General features: G+C 46.8%; 1 protein-coding gene across 5 annotated transcripts in view; it reads left to right on the plus strand.

Annotated features, from left to right (window-relative positions):
* prkcz (protein kinase C, zeta) overlaps window positions 1-26,557 on the plus strand; it is a 140,707-nt gene that overhangs the window by 64,428 nt on the left and 49,722 nt on the right. The window contains exon 1 of one of the 5 annotated variants that reach the window (XM_064297747.1): window positions 14,462-14,528. The exons of the other annotated variants lie outside the window; for them this stretch is intronic. Within the exon in view, the coding sequence (XP_064153817.1) occupies window positions 14,492-14,528 (37 nt within the window). The 5' untranslated portion in view covers window positions 14,462-14,491. Of the gene's footprint in view, window positions 1-14,461; window positions 14,529-26,557 lie in introns of those variants that run through there. 5 annotated transcript variants of the gene reach the window in all.

Consider the following 26,557-nt stretch of genomic DNA (forward strand, 5'->3'; position numbering starts at 1 on the left):
AACATGTCTTGGTGCCAAGCTATATTGATGATGTAGCAGTGGTATACGATATTATTGCTATGATTTGTATGAAAAATATGATAATTAGCTTCTATCCTGCCTTCTACTGCAGTCAAATGGGAGGAATGTTAAGTTTATAAACACGTGTTTATAATACGAAAAATACGTTCTGTGCAAAGATTTTGCTCAAACATTGCTCAAAATATGTGGCCTGAAAGGCTTCATTGAGCAGGTATAAGGGCTTGATTACAACAAAATGACAGCTAATCTGAAGAATCCAGTGGTGGGTGGGTTATCAAAGGTCAAGCGTCTTGTCTTCATGTCTTATAAATGAAGGAATTGAACATGCTTCAGGAAGAGTGAGTATTTTGCATTTGAAAAGCTGTCATCAACTCTGCTTATTTGGTTGTAAAGGCACGTTAGTATGTACTTCGACTTGACTAAACAAAAAAAAAAACCTCAAAACATTAGTTTGGAAAGCAGACTAAAAGTAAGTTATGTGGCAATGGTTTATTATCCAAAATTATGACAGTAATGCAAGTTCTTAAATTCTTTGTCCTAGTGTTCATTCAGCATTGATGATGCTTGTATAACCCACTTAGAATTATGGTCCTCTTTCAGTCACAATTTCTCAATGCAGGACGAAGGTCAAACTCTGAACAGGAGCACCGCTGTGGTGCGCTAACCAGAAGACATGCTTCGATTCCATTCTCGTGAATGCACAGGCCAGCCTCACAGGGCCATGAATGAATTGGCCTTTGTAGCATCCGTAATGGAGGAATTCGGTCCTTTATCGCAGTGATCTGGGCCGGTTTTCGGCCGTCCGATCAGCTCTCGTTCCCCTCAGAATCGAGCCGCACCTCTGGTCGTTTCTGCTCACCTGAAGAAGAGAGGGGGGGGCTGACTGTGGTCTCAGCTTGTCGAGCGGAAGCCGAACGAGCGGAGCTGCTAATTCTGCTGACGCCCGGAGATGGCTGCCGTTCTCCTGGCCCTCGAGACCGCTTCGGTTCTTTTGCGGTAGCTCTGTGACACCGACTTTTACGACATTGCATCATATGGCTGGAAAGACTGGAAGTGGGGCCTGCTGCTTCTCTCTCTGCTTGGTATTAGGATTTTAAATGTTCGTTTATGGGCGAAGGACTGGTGTTGATCAGCCTCGTCGCATCCAATCAGCATGGATCACATCCCTATGAGCTACGTGGATTGGACCTGACTTACTCGCCTGTGGTCCTTGTGAATCTCTTCTTCCTACAGAGCTGCTAAGTTGCATTGCATTGTGGGTCCCAGGCTCTTCCACCTCATTTTAAGTTCTGTTAAGCCTTTATTTATCAGGAAGCTGGCATGTCAACAGACACATGCCTCACGAACTTCCAGACCCGTTTAGGAAACTATCTTGTGTAGGATTGGTTGTCCTGAGTCTTGGCAAGTTTGTTTTGGTGGTGACACAGAAGATTGTCTAGGGAGTTATTGAATGGAGTTAAGACCCTCGTATCCCCCCATCCCTCCCCCAGCCTCTCTGCTTTGATGCTTGCTTGGTGACATTTGCGGTGATAATGCTACCACTTACATAAAATCATATCCATTTACACCTCAGAATGGATAAGTCTGTTGGCCATTCCACTAGGGCCTTATTAATGCTGCTTGTGTGGCAATTAGCAACTTGTGACTCCATTTTCACACCCGTAGAATGTTTGGTCATATTTCAGTATTGTGCTGATATCTTTTATTTTTTTCTTATGAACAAGAAACAAAGAAAACCGTATCTACGGTGATTATGTTGCTGGGCACACTGAAATATTTCAAAATGAAAAAAGAGGGCAGGATGGGTGAGAGGCGTAAATTATTGTCCTGCTGAAATGAGGTTATTAATGAAGCTCCTCTTTGAGCTGCATGGGAGTGTATGACTGATGTATTAGTGATTGCAGCTTGTCCTTGGAAACGATCCAAGAGTGAAATTATTCAAATCCAGACCAACCCTGACTTGTCTTGCACAATTACATGTAAGCTGGAGACACACACACACACACGCACACACGCATGCACTCGAACACACACACACACACACGCATGCAGGCACGCACACACACACACACACACACACACACACACAGAAAAGCATCCGCTGCCACGTCAGGTCTTAAGTTCCCTTCAACATTACCATCTCAGCGTACATAATCCTGAGGCAATAAAATCGTTTGTTTTACCATATGCAGTAGTAATGCTTACACTCACTTTGTTGGTAATTACCGCTGTGCTAGATTCACTGCGAGGAGCTATTGATGAATGTGATTGCAGTGAGCCTGTATTTTGGCAACACAGTGTTTCCCTTTTAAGGGGTTCAAAGTAGAGGCGGCATTTGTTGGCTGCAGATGCAGTACTTCAGTTTAGAAAGGCTGCAAATAGTCTAAGTGCAGATGCTTCACAAGTCTGTAGCTTTATGGCTTTTTTGTGTCAAGCACTTGAAGAAAACCTTACAGATTAATAGAGTTTCCCCTCCCTAGAGGGACAGAGGGGGGCGTGGAAGGAGGTCACACGGTACAGTCAGGTCTCGTTCCTGAAACCATCTGTTAAGGGTTTTTTTGGGGCTTCAAATGCGTGTTGCTTCTCAGTAAATGGTGTAAATACTGTCGAGAAATGTGGAGGGATGAGGAAAATGGCAAGGAATTTGTGCGTTGTTTTTTTTATGAGGCAGTCACGCTTTTGAGGGTGAGCCTCGGTCTGGTTCTTTGGCTGTCTTGCCCCTACGCTGTGCTGAGAAACGGCCAACTGGGGGACTGTACTGGGTTTGTTATAAAGCTATGGTTTCTGTGATCAGCTCATCATCATCAGGTTTTCAGAGATGAAACCCATAATGGCGGAAAGGCCTCCTCAGGAAATCATCCCTCCTCAGTGCGTTCAGAGTCTGTGGGGCAAAGCCCTTAACGTGTATTAAGCATTATTATTATTATTATTATTATTATTATTATTATTAATAATAATAATAATAATAATAATAATAATAATAATAATAATAATTACATTTATATAGCACTTTTCCAAATGCTCAAAGTGCTTTACAGTGAAGGGGAACTCACCTCACCCACCACCAATGTGTAGCACCCACCTGGGTGATGCACGGCAGCCATTTTGCGCCAGAACGCTCACCACACATTGGCGAAGGTGGAGAGGGAGAGAACATTTATTTAGCCAATTAAATCTGGGGATGATTTTTAGTGGCAAGTTTGCGAGTGCCAGATCTGGGATTTGGCCAGGACACCGGGGAACCCCCTACTCTTAGCGATAAGTGTCATGGGATCTTTAATGACCACAGAGAGTCAGGACCTCGGTTTAACGTCTCATCCGAAAGACGGCATCTCCTACAGCACAGTGTCCCCGTCACTGCACTGGGGCATTGGGGTTTTTTTTATTTGTACCAGAGGGAAGATTGCCCCCTGATGGCCCACCAACACCACTATTGCAGTGACTTAATGCAGTGCTTCTGACAGTCACGTATTTATGAGGTATTAATTAAATTCTATTTAGTGCGTCCGGTGCCAAATCCATTATGGGAAAAAAAAAAAAAAAAGAAATGATACGCATGAATCAGCAGAAAGCACGCTCCAGAAAGTATATTTATTAGCCTTCTCTTTCACCTCTGCTGAAGGGTAAAGCACCAAGGGAGCTCACAGGAATGTGTCACGTACACGTGCCTTGTATTTACCATTACCATTTACTGATACATTTATTTATATTTGCCATGAAATTTGAAAAATGAAGTCACCTGGACATCGATGGCCATGCATGGGACTGCCCTGGGTGTGGTGCAGTGCTGTAGGGATGCCTGCTGGGTCCTGTCCAGGTTTGAGCCATACTGGTGGGACACAACCGCTGGCCCCAATGCTGCACCAATCAGAACCCGGGATTCATCTCACTCATGCGGTGTTATATCTCTCCATTGACGTTTGGCACTGGAATGCAGTAAATTTGCTCTTGTCCAGAGGAACCTGCAGACTAGCTGATATAACTGAAGGCTAAATAAACTATATTTAAGATGCAAAACAATTATGGAGTTTAGTCAGAGTAAAGTGTTATTGTATAGTGCTACTGTGAACATACTGACAAACACAAACGCAACAGTTTCGGGAAAAACCTGAATCAAGCCAAAATTAACAGCGCTATACCTTTATCAGAAAGTGTACTAATAACCAAGGCGCCAGCCAGTTTTGTGGCTGTTGTGTTACACTAGTTGAATCTAGCTCCTGTCAATGGAAGAACAGTGTGGTTCCTTAATTTAAGACCTACTGCATATTTTGTGTTAATTGTTCTGATTCATTGTAGGAAAACCTCCGACTCCCTGACGTTCAGAAGGATGTTTCGGGAAGATGTCCTGATTTTGAAGCATACAAATGGCCGGATTGCCTTTGTTGAAAGGAAAGGAAACGCCTCGCTGCCTCGCGCTCAGAAGCAGCCGGAAGTTTGTTGCTCCTGCGCAGTTTAAGCCCCTCGGCATTGACCCTTTCTGCCTGCGGTGGTAGACGCCTGGTCTGCTTTCGCGTGAGAAAGGGGGAGTGTGCTCGCTTTGTTTCTGACTGGGGATTTGTCTCCCCCTACGGTCCACTCGGGGGCTTTACACTTCAGTGCCTTTCGCTGTGACCATGCAACCTGACAGCGGTCGATAAGCCTTTTAAGCATTCGAAAGACTACACCCCCCCCACCCCCCCGGGGGTGCTTGAGTGTATGGAAGCCTTTAATTTGTGAATTCTGGGAAGGGCTACAGGGCTGTCCCCTGTAAAGCTTCCACAGACCTCACGCACTAGGGAGGGCTTTTAAGACAGTTTGTGTCGTGTGCGTGACGCGTTCTCCACCTTCGTTACTTTCAAAGTCCGCTAATTCCCTCAGTGGGTTACGTCGAATGTGATTGGCAGCGGTGAAATGCAGCTGAGTTGGTGTCGTTCACACAGTGCCTGGGGGATGGCTTGGAAAAATCTGTCATCCTCCCCATGGCCAAGAGTTGGCCTGTGCAGGGAAGCCTCATCTGAGGAGCAGGCGACATCATAATTCAAGGTTCAGGGCATTGTTGTTCAAAGCCTGTCAGAAACACAAATACGGGGAGTGGTTGTTTATTGTCCCGGGGAAATGAAAGATTTTGACCTTTTCCACATTGCCGCTTGGTAAACAGGCAGGCTGCAACATTACCTTGCATGCGAGCTGCAGTATATTCTCCCTTCCCTGACACGTCAGTGCTCTTAGCTGAGGAAACGGGGCTCTGCCCGGTGACCTTAAAGAGCTTTAAATCATGACTCGAAACTCAACGCAATGCCTCAGCCAGATGAGAAAGTAAGTTTGACATTTCACCGGTGTGGCGACCGTTTCTCCCGCCGCCTGGCAGTCGGAGCGCTGCATGGTCTCCCGTTCTCCTTTCTCACGGTGTTTTCTGGGATAATGAGGCTATGGCAGTGTCACCCCGATGATCACATTTACATGGGTACAATTACACACCTCAAGCCTCCTTCTCTCTCTCTCTCTCTCTCTCTCTCTCTCTGAGAAGGTCATTTTCTCTCCTCCACCATCTCCTCCATCCATACTTAGCTGTCAGTATTATTTGCCAAGTGTATACATTTTTTCCCTCCCCTGTTATCCCCTCGTTTTCTCCGGTTCCTTAGCCCCACTGTATTTTTTTTCTGTCTTCTCCTTTCCTGGAAAGCATAGAGTCATCACACTACCCAGAATGCTGTGCGGCGACTGTTATTATTCGCAGAAGACTGGGAAGATTGTGTCTCGGGTCGAGTCTTCAGAGGAGACCCAACAGGAGCTTTATTAGCTTTCGTAAATGCGATGGCTTTGAAGGGAAGGATGCTGTCAAATCTTTTACTCTGACTACAGCCAAAGAAGCTTTTGCGACCGAGCCCTGAAGTGGTACTGCAGCGTTTCTGTCAGTTATGCTTATGCGTTTTACGCCAAAGGAAGTCGGCCGACTCAGGCATCAGAGACTGTAATGACGGGTGTGCGCTCGCCATCAGTTAAAAATAAAAGACCGACGCGGTTTTTCACACTTGCGTTTTACTGGCTCACAGATGTAGAAACAAACAGCTGATACAATATAATTGGTATTACAGCGTGATTCCAGAATCAAACCTGGAATATTAAATTCTAGCAGTTAAATGAGTACTCTCTGTTGTGCGTTGCTGTAAACTAATCAAATGTAATGAAATCAAAACATATTTATGTAATGCAGTTTACAAAATGTTTTGTTCACAAAACGCTTCAAAGCATACCTCAGCATAAACCCCCTCAAAAGCCAGGCACTAATAAGGCAATAATTTTCTAATATGGGTGCAAGTAAGCAAAAAATGGTTACATGAATGGGCAGGAACAGCATATCAGTTTAATGTAGAGTAGGAAAAAAAGTGTAGTTAAGTGTATGCCGATGTTACCTGCATTCAATGTGCCTGACCTGAACGTATGATATACACCACATTCATAAAGATTATATTGGACATAAATTACATTGGCATATCGGGTGCAAATGGCATATTCGCCACCCCTTTAACCGAGTTAATTATGACTCCGCAGTCTGCCCCCTGCACTGTATATCACATGACTTTATTGCCTTGAAACTCAATGTAAAGTTTTAGTATAAGCGACCGAACCGCTGGCTGAAGGACCTGAATGTGAATCTATTCAGAGCACATCAATGGCGCTTGCAGTTGCCCGTGTAGACGGCTGAACGTTCGCCGTTTGCGCTCGGAACAGGCCGAGACAGCGCTGTCTGCCAGCGCGGGCGTTCACTGTTCAGACGGCATTGTCTGCTTCTCCCTTTCACTGCTGCTTTCAGGCCCCGGGTTCGAGGACAATACGGGACAGTCAATGGATTCACGGTCGGGGGAAAAAAAAAAAAAAGGTTCTCTGGAAAGAAAAAAAGGAGGCTAATTATTAAGCGCTGCCGCTTTCACCTCCGAGGTGTTCGTGAGGTCTTCGCGTAGCCTTGAATAACAAAAGGGACAAACTGTCGATAAGAAAGTGCCGGAAGGATATTCGTGTAATGGCCGTGGTCGTCTTCCATGTTTGAGCGGAAGCCAAATCGCTGGCTGATTTCTCGGCGCTCTACTTCATATTTCTGTCCGTCGCCCTCGGGGAGTATTTTGGAATATTGTTTCCCTGGCCCTGTTGCGAATGTAGCTGTTTAAATGTCTTGAGATGTGCTGTTGCGTGCTGGGTAACCGTTTGTTTCCGTGTGCATTATTAGTTGTTTTTACGCAAAGCGACAGTCATGCCACTGAGCGTGCTGTATGTTCAGTGGCTAAATGGCCGTTGTGTTTTTCTGCTCCAGTGCCTCCATCACAGATACCCGTGTGCTTAACCTGTTCTCTCTGTCGTGTGTGGCTCAGTGCTGTGATTACCCCTATCATATTACTGAGCACCCAGGGCTCATCCGCCTGTGAGGCCTGGCCTTTATCACCCTTATCAGTTACAAGATCGTTTGCGAGAGGCCGGGAGTGAAACTTCATTTTAAATTTCCTGGGTCGCCATATTGCTCTTCTCTTTCAGTGTTTTGCTTTATTTTGAAGTCGTGCCAGCCTCGTTCACTGCTGCGAGAACCCGATCCCAAAGGCCTATCTCGGCTTCTTGTTTAAAAAAAAAAGTATGTGCAGCCTGAGGTTTTATATTTCAGGAGTGCAAATTGATTATTTTCCCCAAATAGGAATGTTTTCTAAGTTTACCTTCCAAGTGTAAATGGCATCTGAGTTGCGTACACACACTGCTGTAAGTACCACCTACAGACGCTTCTGTGTGTGCGTGTGCGTGTGTGCGTGTGTTTATGTTCTGTGCATTTTTGTGTGTGTGCGTGTGTTTCTGTGTGTGTGTGTGTCTGTTTATCTGACTAAAAACCAGGCCAATGTCGCTAAACCACACTCAGTGCATATCATTGGTAGTCATGTGGTTAAATTCTAAATTACAATGTTTTTTTGTTTACGCAGAATTCCATAAATCTCACCCTACGGGAACGTTTCTTCTGAGTTGTTTTCATTTCCCAACAGGAAATTATAGTTGAACATCAAAAAGACACCTGGCACACAAAATTACACTACCCATGCTACGTGGTTTCCCCCAGGTATTAATAAAGAATCAATACCTAGTGTGTGTGTGTGTGTGTGTGTGTGGCTGTGTGTGGGCATTATTATGTTTTCATACTGAACCAAACAAATATGAATGTAAAATCAATGTAAAGTGAACTTAAAGCTTGTTTTAAATATAGTTTTTTTCCCCCCACTCTTTTAATTTATGCCTCTTTGAAATCCTTATCTGCCATTGACCCATAAATAGACTCTGCGAAAAATGTACTTTTTTTTGCTTCAGCGCATGACTAAACGTGAAGGACAAAGCACAGTGGCTGTTAGGTTGAATGCCTCGTTAAGTGCATTGAATTAAGCAGAACGGTACATTCCTCTCTAATTGTGCTCGTATAAATAATCTTTGCGGAACTGTCACAACTCACGCTGGAGAGCTTGTCTTTATGTTTTCTCGTGCTTGTCGGTTCTAAAAAAAACGTATCCTGTCGCTGTGATGTTTTCCTTCGGATTCATAAACGAGACGTTCTTGCTGTGAGCCCTAATTAATTGATGGCCGTAGTTATTGATCGATGGGGTTTGATTAAAGCGGAGATATAGCGAGCCTTCACCCGTCAGCGCTTGCTGCAGCATTGGATCACAGGCTGCTCTGTGGGGTCAGCGGTCCTCCTCCGTGATCAAGAGCTTGCGCAGCGTACGCTCCTCCACGCCTGTGTGTTTCCTCTGGGTGCGAAAATCACAGATGATCCGTTTGGGAGGGGTGCGCACGCTTCAGTCGCACGGCTCCCGGTGCGTGGGCGCGGACGGCTGAGCCGTGACCGGGAAGGAGTGATTGGCACCTTCAAACGGCGGCGAGAAAAAAAGGAAATGTTATTAAAAACAAAGCCAGCCGGCGAGTCTTTATTCCGCGGTGTGGAATGTATGGGAGTCTATAGAAGGTTGTCTTTTTTTTTTTTTTCACATTTTGTCGCCTCAGAACTGGATGTCATCACACTTTTTAAAGGGTGGAACAGCAGATCAATGGTGAAGGAATTGATTGGTGCATTGTGTCATACAACATGGTCACTTTCCAGATAAGGCTGCCCCCCCAGAACTGGAGTGGGCCGGCAAGGATTAAATTGGTTAGAGAAACCACTGTGAGTCCACTGGTGACTTGAGTGGAAGAGTGACAGGTTTCAGTTGCTGAGACGATGAGAAAAAATATTGACTTTAAATGGGTTTGGTACCAGATTTAACCCTGTGCATTTGGTTTCATCTACACTGACCACAAAACTACACTGAAATACTTTGATCCAATTTCCATTTTCAATATGAATTTTATATGTATTTCTCAGCGATTGATTCTGTCCTGATGCTGTCATACAAGCCATTTAAACAGCATTAACGTTTCTCACTGTGTTTTATTTGTTTATAGATGTGTTAGTGTGTATTTTTATTGGCCTCTGTACTGTCAGGGCAGCTTGTGTACTCCTGTGGACACTCTGTGGTCTGATCTGATCTCATCTCGCGCTCCCGTTGCTGCGCAGGGTGCAAGCAAACCTCACGGCCTTCCTTACTCACACACAAGATGGTGCCTGTTGTTATATCACGGATACCATGGCAACGGCAAGTGACTCCCAGCCGCCCAGTGGAATCGCCGTGGTTACGGGCTTCGGGATCGCGCGGTGGTCTGCCCGGCACCCGTTGAGCTGGCAGGAAGTGGGGCTCCAGGGTACAGGGCGTAACAGGGCCTCTCACACCGAGGAACAGGAAGTACATCAGCCCTGCTTTTGGGCTCCTGTATTGGGGCCATGGTTTTGATTTCCCCAGGGGGAGAGCAGTGCTGTACTGCCAGGCTGTGCTCACCTGCCGTCATGCCTGAGAAGCTAGCACACTCCAGTTCTGACTGTGTGTGTTCCAATAATTACATTACTTTATGCTCTTATCCAGAGTGACTTTTTACATTTTACTTTTTAGCATAGCATTGCATCCATTTGTACAGCCGGATATACACTGAAGCAATGCTGGTTAAGTACCTTGCTCAAGGGTACAACAGCAGTGTCCTACCCAGGAATCGAACCTGTGTCATTACATTGCCTCCCTGCTCGTATAATAATGCTGATATTACACAAATTTATATATAGCTAAGTTGTATAATCACAACATGGATGGTTTAACTGTCGGTGGTGCCATGTCAAATTAGCTTTAACTGACTAAATAATCAGAGCCAAATATAATTAAGGGCACAGATTTACTTTCGACGTTTCCATTGTATGACGCTAATTGAGCCAACTGTAAGCCCTCTGTCTCTCACACTCACACACACGCACAAACACAGACAAACACACACACGCACACACCCACACGCACGCACACACACCCTTTCCTAACACAAACACAGAGCCTGCTTTAGTATTCCTGCGGCGGAGTCCATGCAAATGTGTTTAAATGAGGAGTGTGCCGGGTGCAGGTCTTGAGTTGATAAAGCTGAATTATGTACAGTATTATCTGTCTTTTCTCGCATTCGGCGTCTGAGTGGAATCCTTAAACGGCCATTTTATTTCTGCTCGGGGAATAAAATATGAGCCGATAAGCTGAATTGCTCAGGGAACCATTAGCAGCCGAGAATGAGGGCGACCGATGAATCAACAGTAATATGTGTACGTAATAAGCCACCTTAATACACGTATCATGGTGATTATTAGCGAATTAAGACCGCAGACAGTTTTTTTTTTTTTCTTCATTGATAGGTGCCAGTTCTTGTGTAATGCAGTACAGCCCACAGTATGTTAAATACTGATATTAAATAAATAAATGAATAAATAAATAAATGATGGGTGAGTGCAGTTTTTGCGGATGTTCGTGGCTCAGTGCCGGCACAAGTTGCTGATTCCTAATGGGAAGAAGACAGAAAACAGGAGTCTTTAGAGTGATGTGTCCTGTGTCCTGTGTCTGAAGCAGACCAAGCTCAGTATGAAGCAGTTAGCCCAGTCTGGTCTGGGCGGCATATAGGTATTTGGTGACAGTCTACGCTAGTGGTCCCAGCCTGCTGTACATATTAAAAGGAACAGAAAGTAGTCCTCTGCCCTCTTTGAATGTACTTTATTATGATGTTTTTTTTTTTTTTGCTAAATTTGCTAAAGACATGCTAAAATGATGTCTGTATTCACACCAGAGCACATGGCTGTTCGTAAGGGCTCACAGCTTCGCGTGTTGCCTATTGTGACTCTTTCTTCCCTTAATCGTGGGCTAATTGAGCGTATTTCAAAGGTGACCAAAATGACACGGGAATTAATTCCTATTATACTTAGTTGAGAAAAAAAAACTGTCAAACATATTCTGCTGTTTTTGAAGTTTTTTGATATCAGATGTTGGGGCCTGGGAGGGAAATTCACAACACTTATTTTCCAATGTGAAGCTTATCAGAGTAATACCAGCCTTATCTTAGAAACTGAATGAACAGCTGTGGTTGGATTTGCTTAAAGAGCACTGAATTAATTAGCTAAGTGAGACCGTTATTTATAAAAAAAAATTTCACATTTTCATGCATTGGACTTTCTTGTGACATGGTTTTTAATTTTAATTAGTGTGTAATTTTTGCTTTAAAAAACATGCAAGACCAGCAGAGCATTCAACCATTTTGTCAGACTCGCTCTGCCAGTTTTTTTTTTACCAAGTTAAAAGCGTTGGCATTTTTGTTTTTAAGCGGCAAAGAGAAGCGTTGAAGTACAAGTTTTAAATGTAACCACAAACAAATTATTCAAAGGAAAAAAAAGGGAGGGAGGGCAGCCATGTAAAGACTCAATAAAAGCTTAATTTTCCATTCTGCAGGCTGTGCCAGATTGGCATCGCTCAAAATGGCTGTTTGATCCGAATAGCTCTTTTTTAATAAGCTTATTTAAAATTTCAGGCATGGAAACAAATCAAAATCTTTACATTCCTGCATTCTGCATTATTATACTGCGCGCATAAAAGGCGGATATTTTCATGCATCGTTTTATTTTTACTTTTCTCCTTTCAAATAATTGCATTTGAAAAGACCGAAAACATTCATTCTGGGTAATTGAGTTTTTAATGAACCCGTTAAGTGGATGGTGCAAATGTTTTCCGTAATTCTCATACTGCATGTAATGGATATTGCAGCACATTATTTGCTCAGTAGAAGCCCTTATTCAGTGGAGCTGTACATTTCACACACTGTGTCTTACTCATACACCAGATATTTAACCTTACTGAAGCATGGGTTAAGCGATTTAGTCAAGGGTGGAATGGCTGTGCACTATCAGGGAACTGAACTGGCAACCCTTAGCCACGTTACCAGCCCATTTCATTACCCTTAGCACTTTGATCGATAAGTAGGAGTGCTTGATGATGAATAACTGAAAATTTGATGAACTGATTAATTTTCTGTGTGTGTGTGTGTGTGTGTGTGTACGTGTGTGTGTGTGTGTGTGTGTGTCTCTTTGGTCTTTGGTCAGCAGTGCTGATAAGTTGAAATATGGCTGGGCACTCCTGTGATAAAACCCTTTGTGTTGAGGAGGAAAGTTTCTACCCCGACTACCTGTTTTGAAACTTCTTGCACAACCTCTCTGGCGTTGCAACATTACCACTCTGAATACAGCAAAGTGCAGGAGAGGGACTGGTGGGGTGTGTGCTGTCGCACTGTGGCACTTTCTAATGCTGCATTTAGTTATAGTTTGCTTTGAAGTTTGTGTGTTTTATGTGTGTCTGTATCTGTGTATATATGTGCGTGTGTGCGTGCGTGCGTGTGTGTGTATTTTTCTGTTTTTCTGTATTTGTGTATTTCCATACGTATGTGTGTATTCTTGTGCGCGTATGTGTGTGCGCATCTGTACGTGCTGCACAGCCCCAGTGAGCGACGTCTCATACTGTATCTTTGCAAGAGCAGCTCTTTTTTATTTAAAGTATGTTGTTATTCTTTAATCCTTGCAAGAATGCGTTTGGCTCCGCTTCCTATCCTCCCTCTGAGGCTCTCCCCCAACACTGGCCGAGGCTGACAGGCGTCACTCGCCCACACACACGATTCCCCCCCCCCCCAACCCCCCCACCCGCCCACCGTCTCCCAGACACGCTAACCTGACGCCGGTGAGGTTCGAAGCGCTTCCTCTTCCAGCGCGTCTCCCGGAACGCTTTCACCACCTTTCGGCGTCTTCACCTTCCTGTGTGGGCGTCGCCCGCGGCCTCCGATTCAATTTCCCGTCTATTTAAAGTGCTCTCTTAGCAGGTTTCCGCCTGCGCACCGCTAAAGAGACACCGTCACCGCCCCCCCTGTGGAAAAGCACCGCTGCGCGGAGGTGCGCCTCAACCGTCTCCTCGCTTAGCTGCTTTTCTAAACCGCTCCCTTAGTTAACAGAAAATGGAGGACGAGACGTGAGCAGGCCAGCGTTATGGCGTGCCACCGTGTTTGCAAATCACAAGCCTGTTTGTAAAACCCACACGAGTGCCGTGTACGTACGTGTTCTGGTAAAATGAAACCTTTAAGTGATGCAGATGTTGAGCGAGAAGGGGGGGGGGGGGGGGGGGCTTGTCGGTGTTGAACAGAAATCTCTGCAGCAGGCTTTCTTTAGGGAGGACATTGATATGTCCGGACATGAGTTTTTTTTTTTTTACTTCTGTGAAAGCCAGGCATGTTTAGAACTCTCTCATTAATGATGCCCTCTTATTCCCAGTTGCTGGAGTTTAGCTCCTGCACATCACAGACTGGCAATGCATCTTACTTCAGGGAGGCACTGCGGTGACCTGAATAGCATTGTGGGAAAAGAACACTGGAGTCACTGTTGGTTTCAAAGGTAGGAAATTAGAAGAGATATAAAAAAAAAACTGTAGCACCCCCCCCACCCCCCACCTACCCCTTTTTGTAGGATGAATCTCAGTATGCTCACTACTCTAAAAATAGCTCCTTTACCCTCAATTTAGAAAGACATATGTTAACGTTGGCTCCTAGGGTTGTTGTAATAACGAAGCCCAGCTGTGCCATCTAGTGGGAGTTGTGTGTTACTGCGCCACACTCATCCTGAGAGAGTCAGGGCTGTGGAATCAGGCTGCCGCGTGGAAACACATTTCTAAAAAAACCCAGCGGTGCGCGCGAGCTGCAGTTAAATCAGTCCGTTAAACAAAAGAACCGAGCCGGTCCTGTTGGATTTTTTTTCCTTTTCTCTTTAAGTTTTGGAAGTGGGGGGAGAGTGGGTGATTTTTTTTTTCCCCCTTCAACAAGAAGGGCTGGGGGACGGAGCGAACTGAGCATGCTCGGAGCACAGCCGGAGCCTGAGAAATGTCTGCTGCTCGTTAGACGGCCGCTGAGAGGCAGCTGCGCACGGGAGGCGAGAGAGGCGGCGGCGGCGGCGTCGGACTAGCGCCGGAGGACGAGCGCCGCGTTTCGGGGGTGGGGGGGGGGCTGCGAGCGCCGGACCGGGGGCACGGCCGTCCGCCCGCCCGCCCGAGGGATGCTTCTCACCCTCCTCTTCTATCTGCGTCTGAAAGGTACTCACCCGCGCACCCCCCCCCCTCTTCTTACCGCTGCATGCCGAGCGAAGAGCGCCGGGCTTCAGAGACAGGTGGGCTTGGCCCCCCCCCCCCTCCTTAACCCCCCCCCCCCCGAGCTGGGAGACAGCGTGCACGCGGCAGCGCCTCTCCTCCTGCGTTGTTTGCGATGGCGGCCCGCTCTGAGCCTGAGCTCTCATTGCGCTTCCCTAAAAGCATGTTCCCCCGTCCCTCGGCCGTGAGTGAGAAGCGATGCATCGCCTCTGCGCGCGCGCCTCTGCAGACGTCTCTGTGAGTGTGCCGCGCATCTCTGGGTCCGGCGGCCGCTGTGCCACAGATAACTACCAGCTCTCCTTTTCATGACTAAGTGGCAGGTCATAGGCGGGTGCCAAATTATTAGTCTGTTTTTACCAGTTTTTTTTAGATTATTCTTACAGTGTCAGAGTTCAGCACACACTCACAGACACGCACAGCTCATACTTTATTCAGACCTGTGCGTGAGACAGTTCACTCAATGACTCATTGTTTTGACGATGCTGGAAATAGCTATTTTTCTTGACGTCTGGTGGCGGTCCTTGTGTCTCTGTCAGTCCAGTGGCAAACTGCTTCTCTTGTGCATTTTCACACCGGCAAAGATAGTTTTGCTACTGCAGAACTTACTGTCATTGATTTTAAATGTGGTTTATCAGCCAATTATAATTGATCTTTTGCAGTTTTCCTATAATGTGCGGATATTATCTGGGTCACCCTCCATATTTCATTTATTTCTGCGTTCATTATGCTTCCTCCGGTTGTCATGGCTCAGACAGAATCTCTCCGCACCCTCCTCGGTTCTTGCTGTTAATTAAGTGTTCCCACAAGTTTGTACCTTTTGGAGATGAGCATGTTTATTACAGATCAAAGCGCGCTTTCAATCTGAGCAGGAAATGCACATCCCGCAGTAACGTCGCTGCTCCTGCACTTGCTTGCAGCCATCTTTGTCCTGGTTGTTACTTTGTAAAAAAAAAAAATAATAATAATAATAATAATAATTTCTTGGCGATGTGGTGGTGCAGTTCACTCTAGGCCCTGTATACGATTCCCCTGTGCACGAGGGGCTCGGTCCCCAACATGGCACCCTTTCAGCTGTGGCCCCTTCTCTATCTGTTACCCTCTCTGCTTTCTACCTGTCTGGTAAAAAATAAAAAAAATATTTAAAAATCCGAAAGAAGGGCAGCTGTCCTTAAAAGTACATTTTTCTAAAATGTCTCTGTCCGCCTTGTCCTCAGCGTTCAGAGGAAATGAGGCCGATTTTTTTTTTTTTTTCTCTCTCTCTCTCTCGCATCTCTGGCACCAGTGGCGGAGACGCTCCTCTGCTTTCCGACTGCTGCGCTTCTATTTCAGGCTGAGGCTGAACAAAGCGGAGTTGTGCCCCCCCCAGTGAATACTCTCAGATTCGGTTCTGCGGCTGCTCCTGCGTGTCTGATGGTGGGGAACATTAGCCCTCGTTCCCTTTCCCAGAGGCCCGCAGTCCTATCAAGCAGAGCAGCCTTGGCTCTGCCGGTCTGTCTCAGCGAGTGGTGCGCGCGCGTGTGTGTGTGTCTGTGTGTCTGTGTGTGTGTGTGTGTGTGTTGTGTGTACTTTTGCGCTCACGTGACACGCTTCCAGGTCTGACAGCCAGCTCCTCTGACTTCAGTGGGGCAACAAACGGAAGGGGGCCGGTGGGATCATCTTGTCGGGCTGCACCCAGCGAGGGTGGCGGCTGCTGTGAAACTGATTTACAGAGGCGCAGGGACCAAACAGCCGGCAGACAACGAAGCCCTAGCTGTTTGTTTTTACCATTACCCAGGTTCCGCTAATTATTATTATTATTTTATAAATTTGTATTTTTTCCCAGTTAGACGGGACATTGAGTGTGGAATGTCTATTGAGGGACCAAAATAATAACCATTCAGGATGCGTATCACAAGAGTGTGAAGGAGGCATCCCAGAAGCCCCCTGCAGAGCAGAGCGTTCCTGTCTGTTTACGCTCCGAGCGAAAAATTGTCTGAAAGGCAGTTAAAAAAATTGTTTTTTTTTTGGCATAGTCCTCTGTAGTCACGCTCTTATCTTGTGGCTGGTTCCCCCCCCCCCCCCCCCCCCCCAAAAAAAAATGGCACGCTGGAGCTTTCAGAGCCCGAGCCTTCCCTCCTGCTCCTTATGTAAGCTGAGAGAGCGTTACCTCCGCGCGTCTGAGCTCGCGCGGCGCTAGCATGGAGGGGAACGCGTCTTCCCACGCGGGACGCGGGCAGGATGCTGTCGGGGACCGGCTGCATGTGTACCTTCACACTACAGGCATTTAGCAGGTGCTCTTATCCAGAGCGACTTCCACAACTTTTTACGTAGCGTTTGCATTGCATCCGTTTATACTGGCTGGATATATACTGAAGCAATGCAGGTCGAGTACCATGCTCGAGGGTACAACGGCAGTGTCCTGTCTGGGAATCGAACCTGTGACCTTTAGGTTGCAAGACCAGCCCCCGTTTACGTTTCTGTTTACTTAGCGCGTGCTCTTGCCCAGAGCGGTGCATGCAGCAAGGATAAATAAGCGCCTGTGTGGATACGCTACTTAAAACAAAGTGTCATTGTGTACACCAGTGCTGTCATAAACATGCTGTTATAAACAAGCCTTGCGTGAGTGCCATCGTTTGGGAAGTGAACGTCAGGGACTGGGGTACAGGGAGTGCTATTATTAGCAAGCTGATGTCTGTTTCTACTGTGTAAGAGAGAGGCTTTCAACATCCAAACGTGCACATTAAGACTCTTTTGTAGCTAAATCCCATCGTCCGCCAGCTTCCTTAATCAAACCAAACGGAGTGGTCGTGAGTGTTCAGGGTGTCTGTCGCACGTGGAGACCTATTCTCCTGTTGATGAATGGGAACAGGGCTCTGAGAAAATCGCTGACCTCCCTTAATCTTGCAAATGAAGGCCAGAGATGGAGGGGCGGGGCCTTGCTGTCAATCAGACGCAGCGTGAGTGTCGATGAAAGCAGTTGGGCCGTTTTCGCCTTGCTAACAGCCAACGGAGAAGAGCCACCCCCTCATTGATCCCTCCAATCATAGCGGCTTAATTAGTGGCAGCGATTACATAAGACACTGCAGTTCTAATTATGTTCTGCTCTGGTCACGTGACGGTGCACACGTTAAGTGGTGAGGGAACGATGGCCCATAAAAAGTTTTCTCGAGCAGTTTTTTGCGACGACAGAGTGATGCGTTCGTGCCCAGGGCAGCGCCTTTTTGATTTTCCTTCATCAAAGGGAAGAACAAAGTTGGAAAATGGAACGTAGAAATTTGATTAGGCACGGACTGTCTTCTTCGGTTCAGAACCTAAGTGGCTCATTAACTGGTTTTACTGTTTTGGTTTGTCTGTTTTGAATTTCAATCCCTGCAAGGTACATTGTATGGGCAATGCTGTGTGTAGTATAAAAGCAGTAGCAATGACTGGAAGGACAGAACCACAATGTGCCTGCATAAAGATTTCCTTCAAGTCGCAGTCATGAGGGACTGCCTGTTAGCTTTTGGTGAAAATTGAGGTCACATTGACCTAGCCTACGTCCCGTGTTGTTTGTATCCAAACTCATAGAAACTGACCCTTGGCTATTATGGTTCCTCTGTCTCCATCTCCAACAGGACCCCAGGAGCCCATAATCAGGGGGACTGCCAGCCGCTGGCTGGCGGGTATTTTGATATTAGCTCATGAATCCTGTCCGTCCTCTACTACTGGATATCTGGAGCGCTGATGAATGTGGGAGAGCAGTGGCCTAACTGGGCCTTTGGTCTCTATGGTGCTGGGCCTAGTTAACCCTTTTAAAGGTCCAGTCGGAATCTGTGGCTGTCATGCTTGCCCCGTAAATTCTATATCGAAAAAATGGTGGGGGGGGGGGGGCGGGAATTAGGAGAAGCTCTTTCTGACCCTTGACCTGCAGTCTTGCACTACAGCTAGTTTTGTGGCAATACTGAGCTGACTCAGGATCAGTGAGGTTCCCCTCTCCATTGGCTCTCGCTGGTGGAACACTGATGCTGTGTATTGCTGACGCTGTGTAGCGAACGGGGTTCCCCTCCCCCCCTCCGCTGTGGTCTGTCAGACCGACGGTCAGAGTTGTTGTGAGCCCGTGCGCCCTGGACCCTGTGCAATACCGCCTTCCTCTGATTGGCTGACTCACCAGCTCTCAGAGATGTTGACCGCGGTACAGTGGAACCCACACACAATTCTCTCACCCACACCTAAGCCTGTTACATCACAGCGGTCTTTGCCAGCTGTTCTGTAGGCAGGGAACGGGGGGCGGGGGGGGGGGGATGTTAAGGGGTTGTTATTGTTTTTGTCAAGTCTTTCAGGCCTCAGAGATGAGTGCACTCTCTCTCTGTCTCTCTCTCTCTCTGTGTTTAATATTCCATTTCTTACCATTTGACATCTCAATGAATTGTTTTTTATATAATTTATGTGGTGAAATTTGGTTCAGTTAAGCTGAGGATGACTCACCGTTTGAAGAGTTCGCAGTGTACTTTCAACAGTGTAAGTGATCCAGCCTATTTGGAGAATTGAAGTGTAAAACTTTTTCTAATTAACGCTTATTTTATAGTTTCAAGTCATTTGCAGAAAGATCTAAAATACCAGTCTGCCCCTCTGCATCATTCCTTGGCCAAATTAGCCGATACTCAGAAATTATGAAAGATCCATTTTTTTTGTATTTTTTTAGATGCTATAACCTTTCAGTGACAAATCCCTTCAGTTTTTTCATCTGACTAAAAGCACTTCAGCTCTCTGCTGAAATCCCGTAGAATTGCACTTGTTGCGCCGCGACGCTGTAACACTGGCCGTGGAGGCCCTGTCCCACAATCCCTCCCACACTGCCTAGCGCTGTCTCAGCGGGGTTGCTGTGCCTGACGTGGGCGGGGGAGTGGGGGGCTTGTCGTGTTTATCTTCTTCCTGCTCGTCAGAGCAACAATGTATGGAAGTGAGTCGGGCCCCAGCCAGTGTGCCCTGCCTTCCCGCAAAAACAAGCGGCTCTGTCCGGCGAGTCCGCTCGGATAGCACGGGACCCCTTCGCGGCGCTAACTCGGCCCCCGGTGGAGCCAAAATGGCCGGATTCTTCCCGCAGCTCCACAGCTCTCCAGGTGCGGTCCTTTCGCCTCCTCCTCGCGTGAAAGCGTGCGGTTCTGCCTGTGTCTGTTCCCCCCCCCCCTTCTTTTTCCTGGGGTGGGGCTGAGATGAAGAACGCGGGGGCGGGGGGGTCAGCTCTGATCTCACTCAGGAGATTAGTGTTTGAGAGGGGGGGGACAGCGCTGTCTTTGTTCGGTGTCCCAGAGGAGCGGGGAATTCAAAGCGTTGCTCGGCCGGGCCCTCGCCTTGTCTTTACTTTACTTTTTTACCACAGTGCGTGCAGCTTCAGTTGTGCTCTTTTAACTGTCCTGAAGCCAACTAGACCATCCACAGTAACCGACAAATACGATGTGGATGCCCGTTTCTCACACTGTACCATTGCTATTTGGTGCCGTGGGATATGACTGAACCTATCGCAACTCAGCAGACTTTGTTTTTGAGGTCACAGGGAGGAAGAGCCGGTGGAGAGTAAAAAAATTTGAAACACAAACAAACAGTTTTTTTTTTTTGGCAAACCAGCAGCTGTTAGTTCGCCCTGTCATTCCCGCCTGAGTGGTTGGAACGCTTGCTCAGTCGTTGGGGTGTAAAGCATCTCCTCCGCAGTCTACGGAAGATGGAGCTCGTTAGCCTCCACAGATACGGTAGCATCTCCCTTCGCACGAGGCGTCAGGGCGCTATCGACCCGAGAACGGAGACGAGTTGTGGCGTTCTCCCGTGCCAGCCCGGAGCCGATAAAAGCTTGCGTGCCCGCTCCCCCCGCTCAGCTCAGCGTGGAGTCGAAACCCTCCGGCTGCTTCCCTCCGACGCTGTGCATTACCTAACTGGATACATTAAAGCCTGTCGTAAAAAAGAAAAAAACTCTGCCGGTGCATTTCTCGTAAAACTCTGCCGCAAATCAAACGTCTTTTCCTCTCCAATTTCAGATTTTGGTTAGTAAGCCAAGTTTTTTTTTGTTTGTTTTGTTTTGTTTTGTTTTTTTCCTTCAGTGTGGATCGTATCGTTCTCATGCGAGAGGGACAGGAGTTAGACTGCAGGCTGTTCTCTAGCCGCAGGCTTATATTTTCAGTTTCTGTCTTGTTTTGTGTTATTTACCCAAACTGATGCACGAGCTGCCTCAACTTCAGGCATTTTAATTGGCACACGCATCCAATAGGCTGTGGTCGTGTGCATTGGGAAATCAGTTCATGTTCTCGTACCATGACACCCTTCATTAATTGATTCTTTGAGCTCACTGGACATGTGTTGATGGAGGCTGAGGTTTTTTTTCCTGGCAGTCACAGCCACAGGAACAGGCTTTTTATTCAGTCTATGATGAAAGGGTTTGACTGTTGTGTTTTGGTGACTTTAGGCCCGTAGGGATGGGGGGGGTCGTGGTGACAATGTCTCGTCGCACGGCAGCGCCTCCTGCTGGTCGAGCTGGGGACCACAAGTTAGTGTGCTGAGCTGCGGGTTAGGAGCCTTCCTCCGACTCGTGTCTTTGTGAGCCTGACCTGTGAACTGCGGTGTGCTAAAAAGTTAGGCGGCTAACATCACCTGAGGAGAGCGCATGGTTGTCTACACTCTCCTAAATTGGCAACAAATGTTACAGCGTGAGGGTAATTGGCCATTTCAAACTGGGGAGAAAAAGGAAAGTGACTTCAGCCATTTTGGAAAAGGAGCATAATGGAGCTCATTTCACCGGACTGAACTGTAACAGCCTCGTCTAAATGAACATTTCCACACTTTTGAATAGTGCAACCGTGGCACTCGAAGCAGAAAGTAAATATGATTCATCAGGAACTGACTCAGTCTGCCAGAGGCTCAGGTGTCGAGTGTGCCTCCCTCAGAGTCAGAGACACTGTAGATCTGCCCAGAGCGGACATGCTCCATCCCACCCGCCTGTAGAGTGCCACTGCGATTTGGCGCAACGATGCTCTCGCCCCTGCTGAAGTCGCTGCAGGATGGCTTGGCTAACATGTGCCTGGTACATGTGCTCAATCTCAACTCTGCTGTGGAGGGGAGAGAAAAAAAAAAGAAATCGCGTGGAAATTTGGGGTAGCCATGGAAACTGAGCTCCTTGATTTGTGCCCGCTATTCACAGTGGGGGCCACAAGTTAACAGGATTAGACCGCGATCGAGAACACGACTGCAGCCTAGAGCGAGGCCTTTCTTCTTCTCCTCTTTTAATTAGCCTGTCTTTGCGCTCGGAGGAAGGGCGATGCTGTTGGCTTGGCCTGTGTTTAGCCGAGGTAAATATCATGGGAGCTGAGCGTTCCGTCACTCGGTGTGGAAATGAAGATAAACACTTCTAATTAATACCGGCAAAGGATCGATGGACCTTTCAGTCCGGATAGCTTTTCTTGTGTGGGGAGAGACACAGAACACACTGTAGCACAGAGTCATACTTGACCGTATACATTTGATGACCATATACATTTTATGGGTAGAGGGCAGGGGAGTCTTTGGAGATTTCCCCCTCACCTTTTAACACCATTCATTTCTCACATGTTTTGGGTATCAGCGGCTTTGGATTTCAAACTCTTTCCCAACTACCAAGTAACCAAGTGATATTGAACCACCAAACCCTACCACCAGCCCTCCAGTATTTGAAATGAGAGCTATGGCTCTGTGAGTACAATGATGTGGAAAACTACGCGTGGATAATTGTTTTTACAATAGGCAGTTTAAGTACAGCCAATTACTGCTATTCTGGCTTTTATGAGTGACACAGTAAATTGCTCTAACATGAATTAATGGGCATCTCATACAAATTCAGCCTTTTTTTCCCCTTTCTGTGATCTGGGTTTCATAATTCGCGTGCTTTTGTCTTCTTGTATTTAAATGCATTTTTTTTCAGTAACTGCAGGGTTTTAGCAGTGGAGTGATAACTGCCAGTGCAAAATAAATGCCCTGGCTGCATAGAGACAGAACAGTGATGTTTTGTCTTGCTAAAATGCTGCAGCTGCTTATTATCTTTGGGCTGAAGATAATTCAGTAATAGATGGGGCTTAATAGGGGCTGTAAGATTGGACCTTATTGCTTCTCATGCTGTGCCCCCCCAGTGAAGACACATACTTCACACGTCCAGGAGAGGCACAGCAGTATGGCAGACGGCAGCTCTGTCTGCAGAGAGGCTAGTCCACATCAAGGTAATCTGTTTCATGGCAGGTTAATGCCCTCCATTAGCCATCCTTGTAACGGCGTGGATGTTTACATATTTAATTCAGCATTTTTATTTATTTATTTATTTATTTATTATTTATTTATGTATTCTTTTTTTGGAGAAGTACGTGCCTACATGCAGAATTCCTTCATTACCGCTGCCAGGTCTCGGCGAGCGTGCCAGGAACGCGGGCGGAGCCGGTTGCCGCGCCTCAGATAACGGTCCGGTGGCTATCAATTGAGCAGGAGGAGAGAGACCTAGAGAGAGAGGCGCGAGAGAGGACATGAGAGCAGAGAGAGAGAGAAAGGAAACGAGATGGAGAGAAAGAGACAGAAGGAGAGAGAGAGAGAGAGCAAGAGAGAGACATTGAGAGAGAGAGAGAGAGAGAGAGAGAGAGGGAGGGAGAGAGACACAGAGAGAGAGACACTGAGAGAGAGAGGAACACAGAGAGAGAGAGGAAACGAGATGGAAAGTGAAAGAGAGAGAAACTGACACTGACAATGTGAAAGAGAGAGAGAGAGAGAGGAAAAGAGATAGAGAGAAAGAGACACAGAAAGAGAGAGAGAGACTGAAAAAGAGAAAGAGAGCGACTGAAAAAGAGAGAGAGAGACTGAAAAAGAGAAAGAGAGCGACTGAAAAAGAGAGAGACAGAGAGAGACTGAAAAAGAGAGAAAGAGAGAGACAGAGAAATAGAGAGACAGAGGAAAAGAGGTGGAGAGAAAGTGAAAGAAAGAGAGAGAGAGAGAGAGAGAGAGGGAGAGCGCATGCGGTTGTCATGACTCACTCTCACAGCTATGAGTTAGAGCCAATTAAAGGCAGTGGTGGGACTACACTTCAGCACCGAAGGGAACGCACAGTTTACCAGCCGCTGTGAGGTGTCACTCACCTGATATTAGTCCTGCGCACTGTTTTACACGAGCGCAGTTTGGCCTGGCATGGCCCCGCCCATTTCTCTGCCTGTTCCTGTCAGTCCACACGGGGCCTGGTTACAGTCTCTGTCCTCTACCATTTTGGCTCTGTTTTCTGTAGCTTTATACACCGTTCACAAAGGAGAACGATCTAGGAAGGAAGAAACTCAGGGTTACGGTGACGAGCGGTGATTAAAGTAGTGGTGTTTTGACTTGCACGAAGTTGAACGCTGTGCGTTCCGACGTGTTCTCCAGCCCCTCCGTTCGAAAGCAGACCCGGGGTCAGGTCAGCCAGACGTCAGCGGGGGACCTGACGCGGGGGACCTGACGCGGGGGACCTGGCGCGGGGGACCTGACGCGGGGTACCTGACGCGGGGTACCTGACGCGGGGTACCTGACGCGGGGGACCTGACGCGGGGGACCTGGCGCGGGGGACCTGACGCGGGGCCCTAGCAGCGAGGGCCTGACCCCGTGCCTTGGCGGGGAACGCCGACGCGGGTCGTGCTACTTAACGCGTGCGCTAGCGGCAAGGCGGATGATGTGTACCTGTCAGCTCTGGGGCAGCCCCGTTGGCAGCGACTCCGGCCGCTCTATAACCCGCCGTCGCCGCTCCGGAGCGGGAAACGCCAGTCACTAGGCGGAGTCGTGCTATTTTAGCAGCGCGCGCTAGCGGCAAGGCGGATTATTTGTGTCAGTCTGTCAGCTCTGTGCCTGAAACGTGTGTGAGCAGGTTACCATGGCAAATGAGACACTGCGTGAAATACCTGGGAGAATAGAGCAAGGACTCCACTGAGCTAATGGGAACGCAAACACAGCAGGCTAAAGCATTTTCTGGTGGGTGTGTAGGTTTGTAGGTGTGTGTGTGTGTGTTGATTTTGTGTGTGTGGTAACTGGATGAGTATGAAAAGTGTGTCTGGTGTGCGTGTGTGTGTGTGTGTGTGGGTGTGTGCTGTGTGTACGTGTGTGTGTGTGCGTGTGTGTGTATGTGCGTGTGTGTCGGTGTGCGTGTGCGTGTGTGTGTGTGTAGGTGTGTAGGTGTGCGTGTGCATGTGTGTTTACGTGTGTGCGTGTGTGTGATGGGATGAGTTAGTGGGAATGATGAACTCTTCAGCGAAATGTTCCAGAGTCCACTCAATTTAAACTACCTAAAATGCTTTCTCATGCCGTGCTTTACATGTTAATTTCATGCCTAATTGGCTCTTCTTTATTAGCCTCCTACAAATGATCTTTAATTCGTTCAATTTGTTAAATGCTTTCTTAAGTTTGAGTCAGTCCTGCTTGCCAAACACAGCCTTTTCAGTTCCGACTCTGACTTCTGACGTTCTGACTCATAACGTGAGCGTAGCAGTTACAGTCAAAATATGTGGACAAGCAATTTAAAACGGTGTACCATTTTATGTGTGTTTGTGTGTGTGCATGTGCGCGTGTGTGTGTTTGTGTGTGTGTGTGTGTGTGTGTATCCTCTCAGACACAGCAGTGTCAGGAGCAGATTGCTCAGAAACTCTCTGTGCCTGTATGTCCTGAGGTCTTCATTATCATCCCACACACGATCCCCCCCCACATTTCCCTGTTTATTCTGCACGGTCTTGCTTTATGCAAGTCACCATTATGAAAGACACACAAAACCTGTGAGCAGATGTTCCCTGGATCTCAGCATCACTAGGGCTTGATGAAGTGTGTGATCAGTTTAATTTATGTGAAAGTTTATGCATATTGTACATATATCCATATTTTATTAAAACAAATGCCAGTACCAAAAGTACACACAATAACAATATATAAGTTCTTCTGTGGTGATACATGTCAACATACCAAAATGCTTTGAACTCTCATCTTTGATATGCTTTGATAATGGTTGTTTGATAACACATATGCATGACTTGATAGTAATACCGTTATGTGTAAAGTTCCAGTAGGTTCACCATGCGATCCATACAAAGTTTAAAGAACTAACTGGATCTACTCACAGTACTGAATAACCAGTATCATCACAGCATTATCAGTAAATAGATATTACCATCGTCTTTACGATTTGTTTGAATGATTGTTTTTTATTGTCAAATTGCCAGTTCACTTTGGACAATTTATGCGCCATGAGGAAGGCTGACAATCTGAGCCACTGTGTAAATGAATTATAAATATATCAAATTCACTCTCAGAAATATGACTGTGCATTAGATAGGGTTCTCAGATGCTTTGTTTTGCAGAATTTGATTTCTCTTGTGTTGCTGCTATGCTTATTCCCCAGGTGGCCCTTGGGTGAGCCTCAGTCTCTGACAGAAAGGGAATTCATCAGTAAAATTTCAAAAGTTCAAAAGCAGAAGAGTTAGTAAGGAGAACGTTAGGGAAAGGAGTTGGGAGAGGCCCCCTCATGCTGAGCGCATGTTTTTAGTCTTATCTTGTGTACATCATGGGGTATGGGATTTTATTTTCAGAAAGAAAACCCCCCATGGATGTGATTTCACAGGCCTGTGAGTACTGAGGCGTTGATACAGTGAGCGTGACTCCTGTGCCTTTGGGGGCTTTCACAGTGAAAACCTCCATCAGATATTCCTGTTGTATTACCCTGGGTACCAGACTAGACTTTTGAATCTCAATGAGCCTATCCTGGTAAAAAAAAAAAAAAAAAAAAGAGCCAAAATAAAAAAATAAGTACACCACAGGGCCAGAGGCAACCATATTTAATGGTGGTGAGAGGGCGTTATATTGGCAGTGTTTTTTTTTTTTTTAAGATCTAGGGCCTCGGGGGCGACAGTGTACCCCCCTGTTCTTTCAGGGCACTGTGCATCCGTCAGGACATGTGACACGTGGTGTGATTCACGGGGCTGCAGTGGTTACAGCCGGTTTGTATGGATTCTTTA

This window comes from Anguilla rostrata, chromosome 11 (assembly GCF_018555375.3).
Source record: "Anguilla rostrata isolate EN2019 chromosome 11, ASM1855537v3, whole genome shotgun sequence".
In the NCBI taxonomy this organism is placed as follows: Eukaryota; Metazoa; Chordata; class Actinopteri; order Anguilliformes; family Anguillidae; genus Anguilla; species Anguilla rostrata.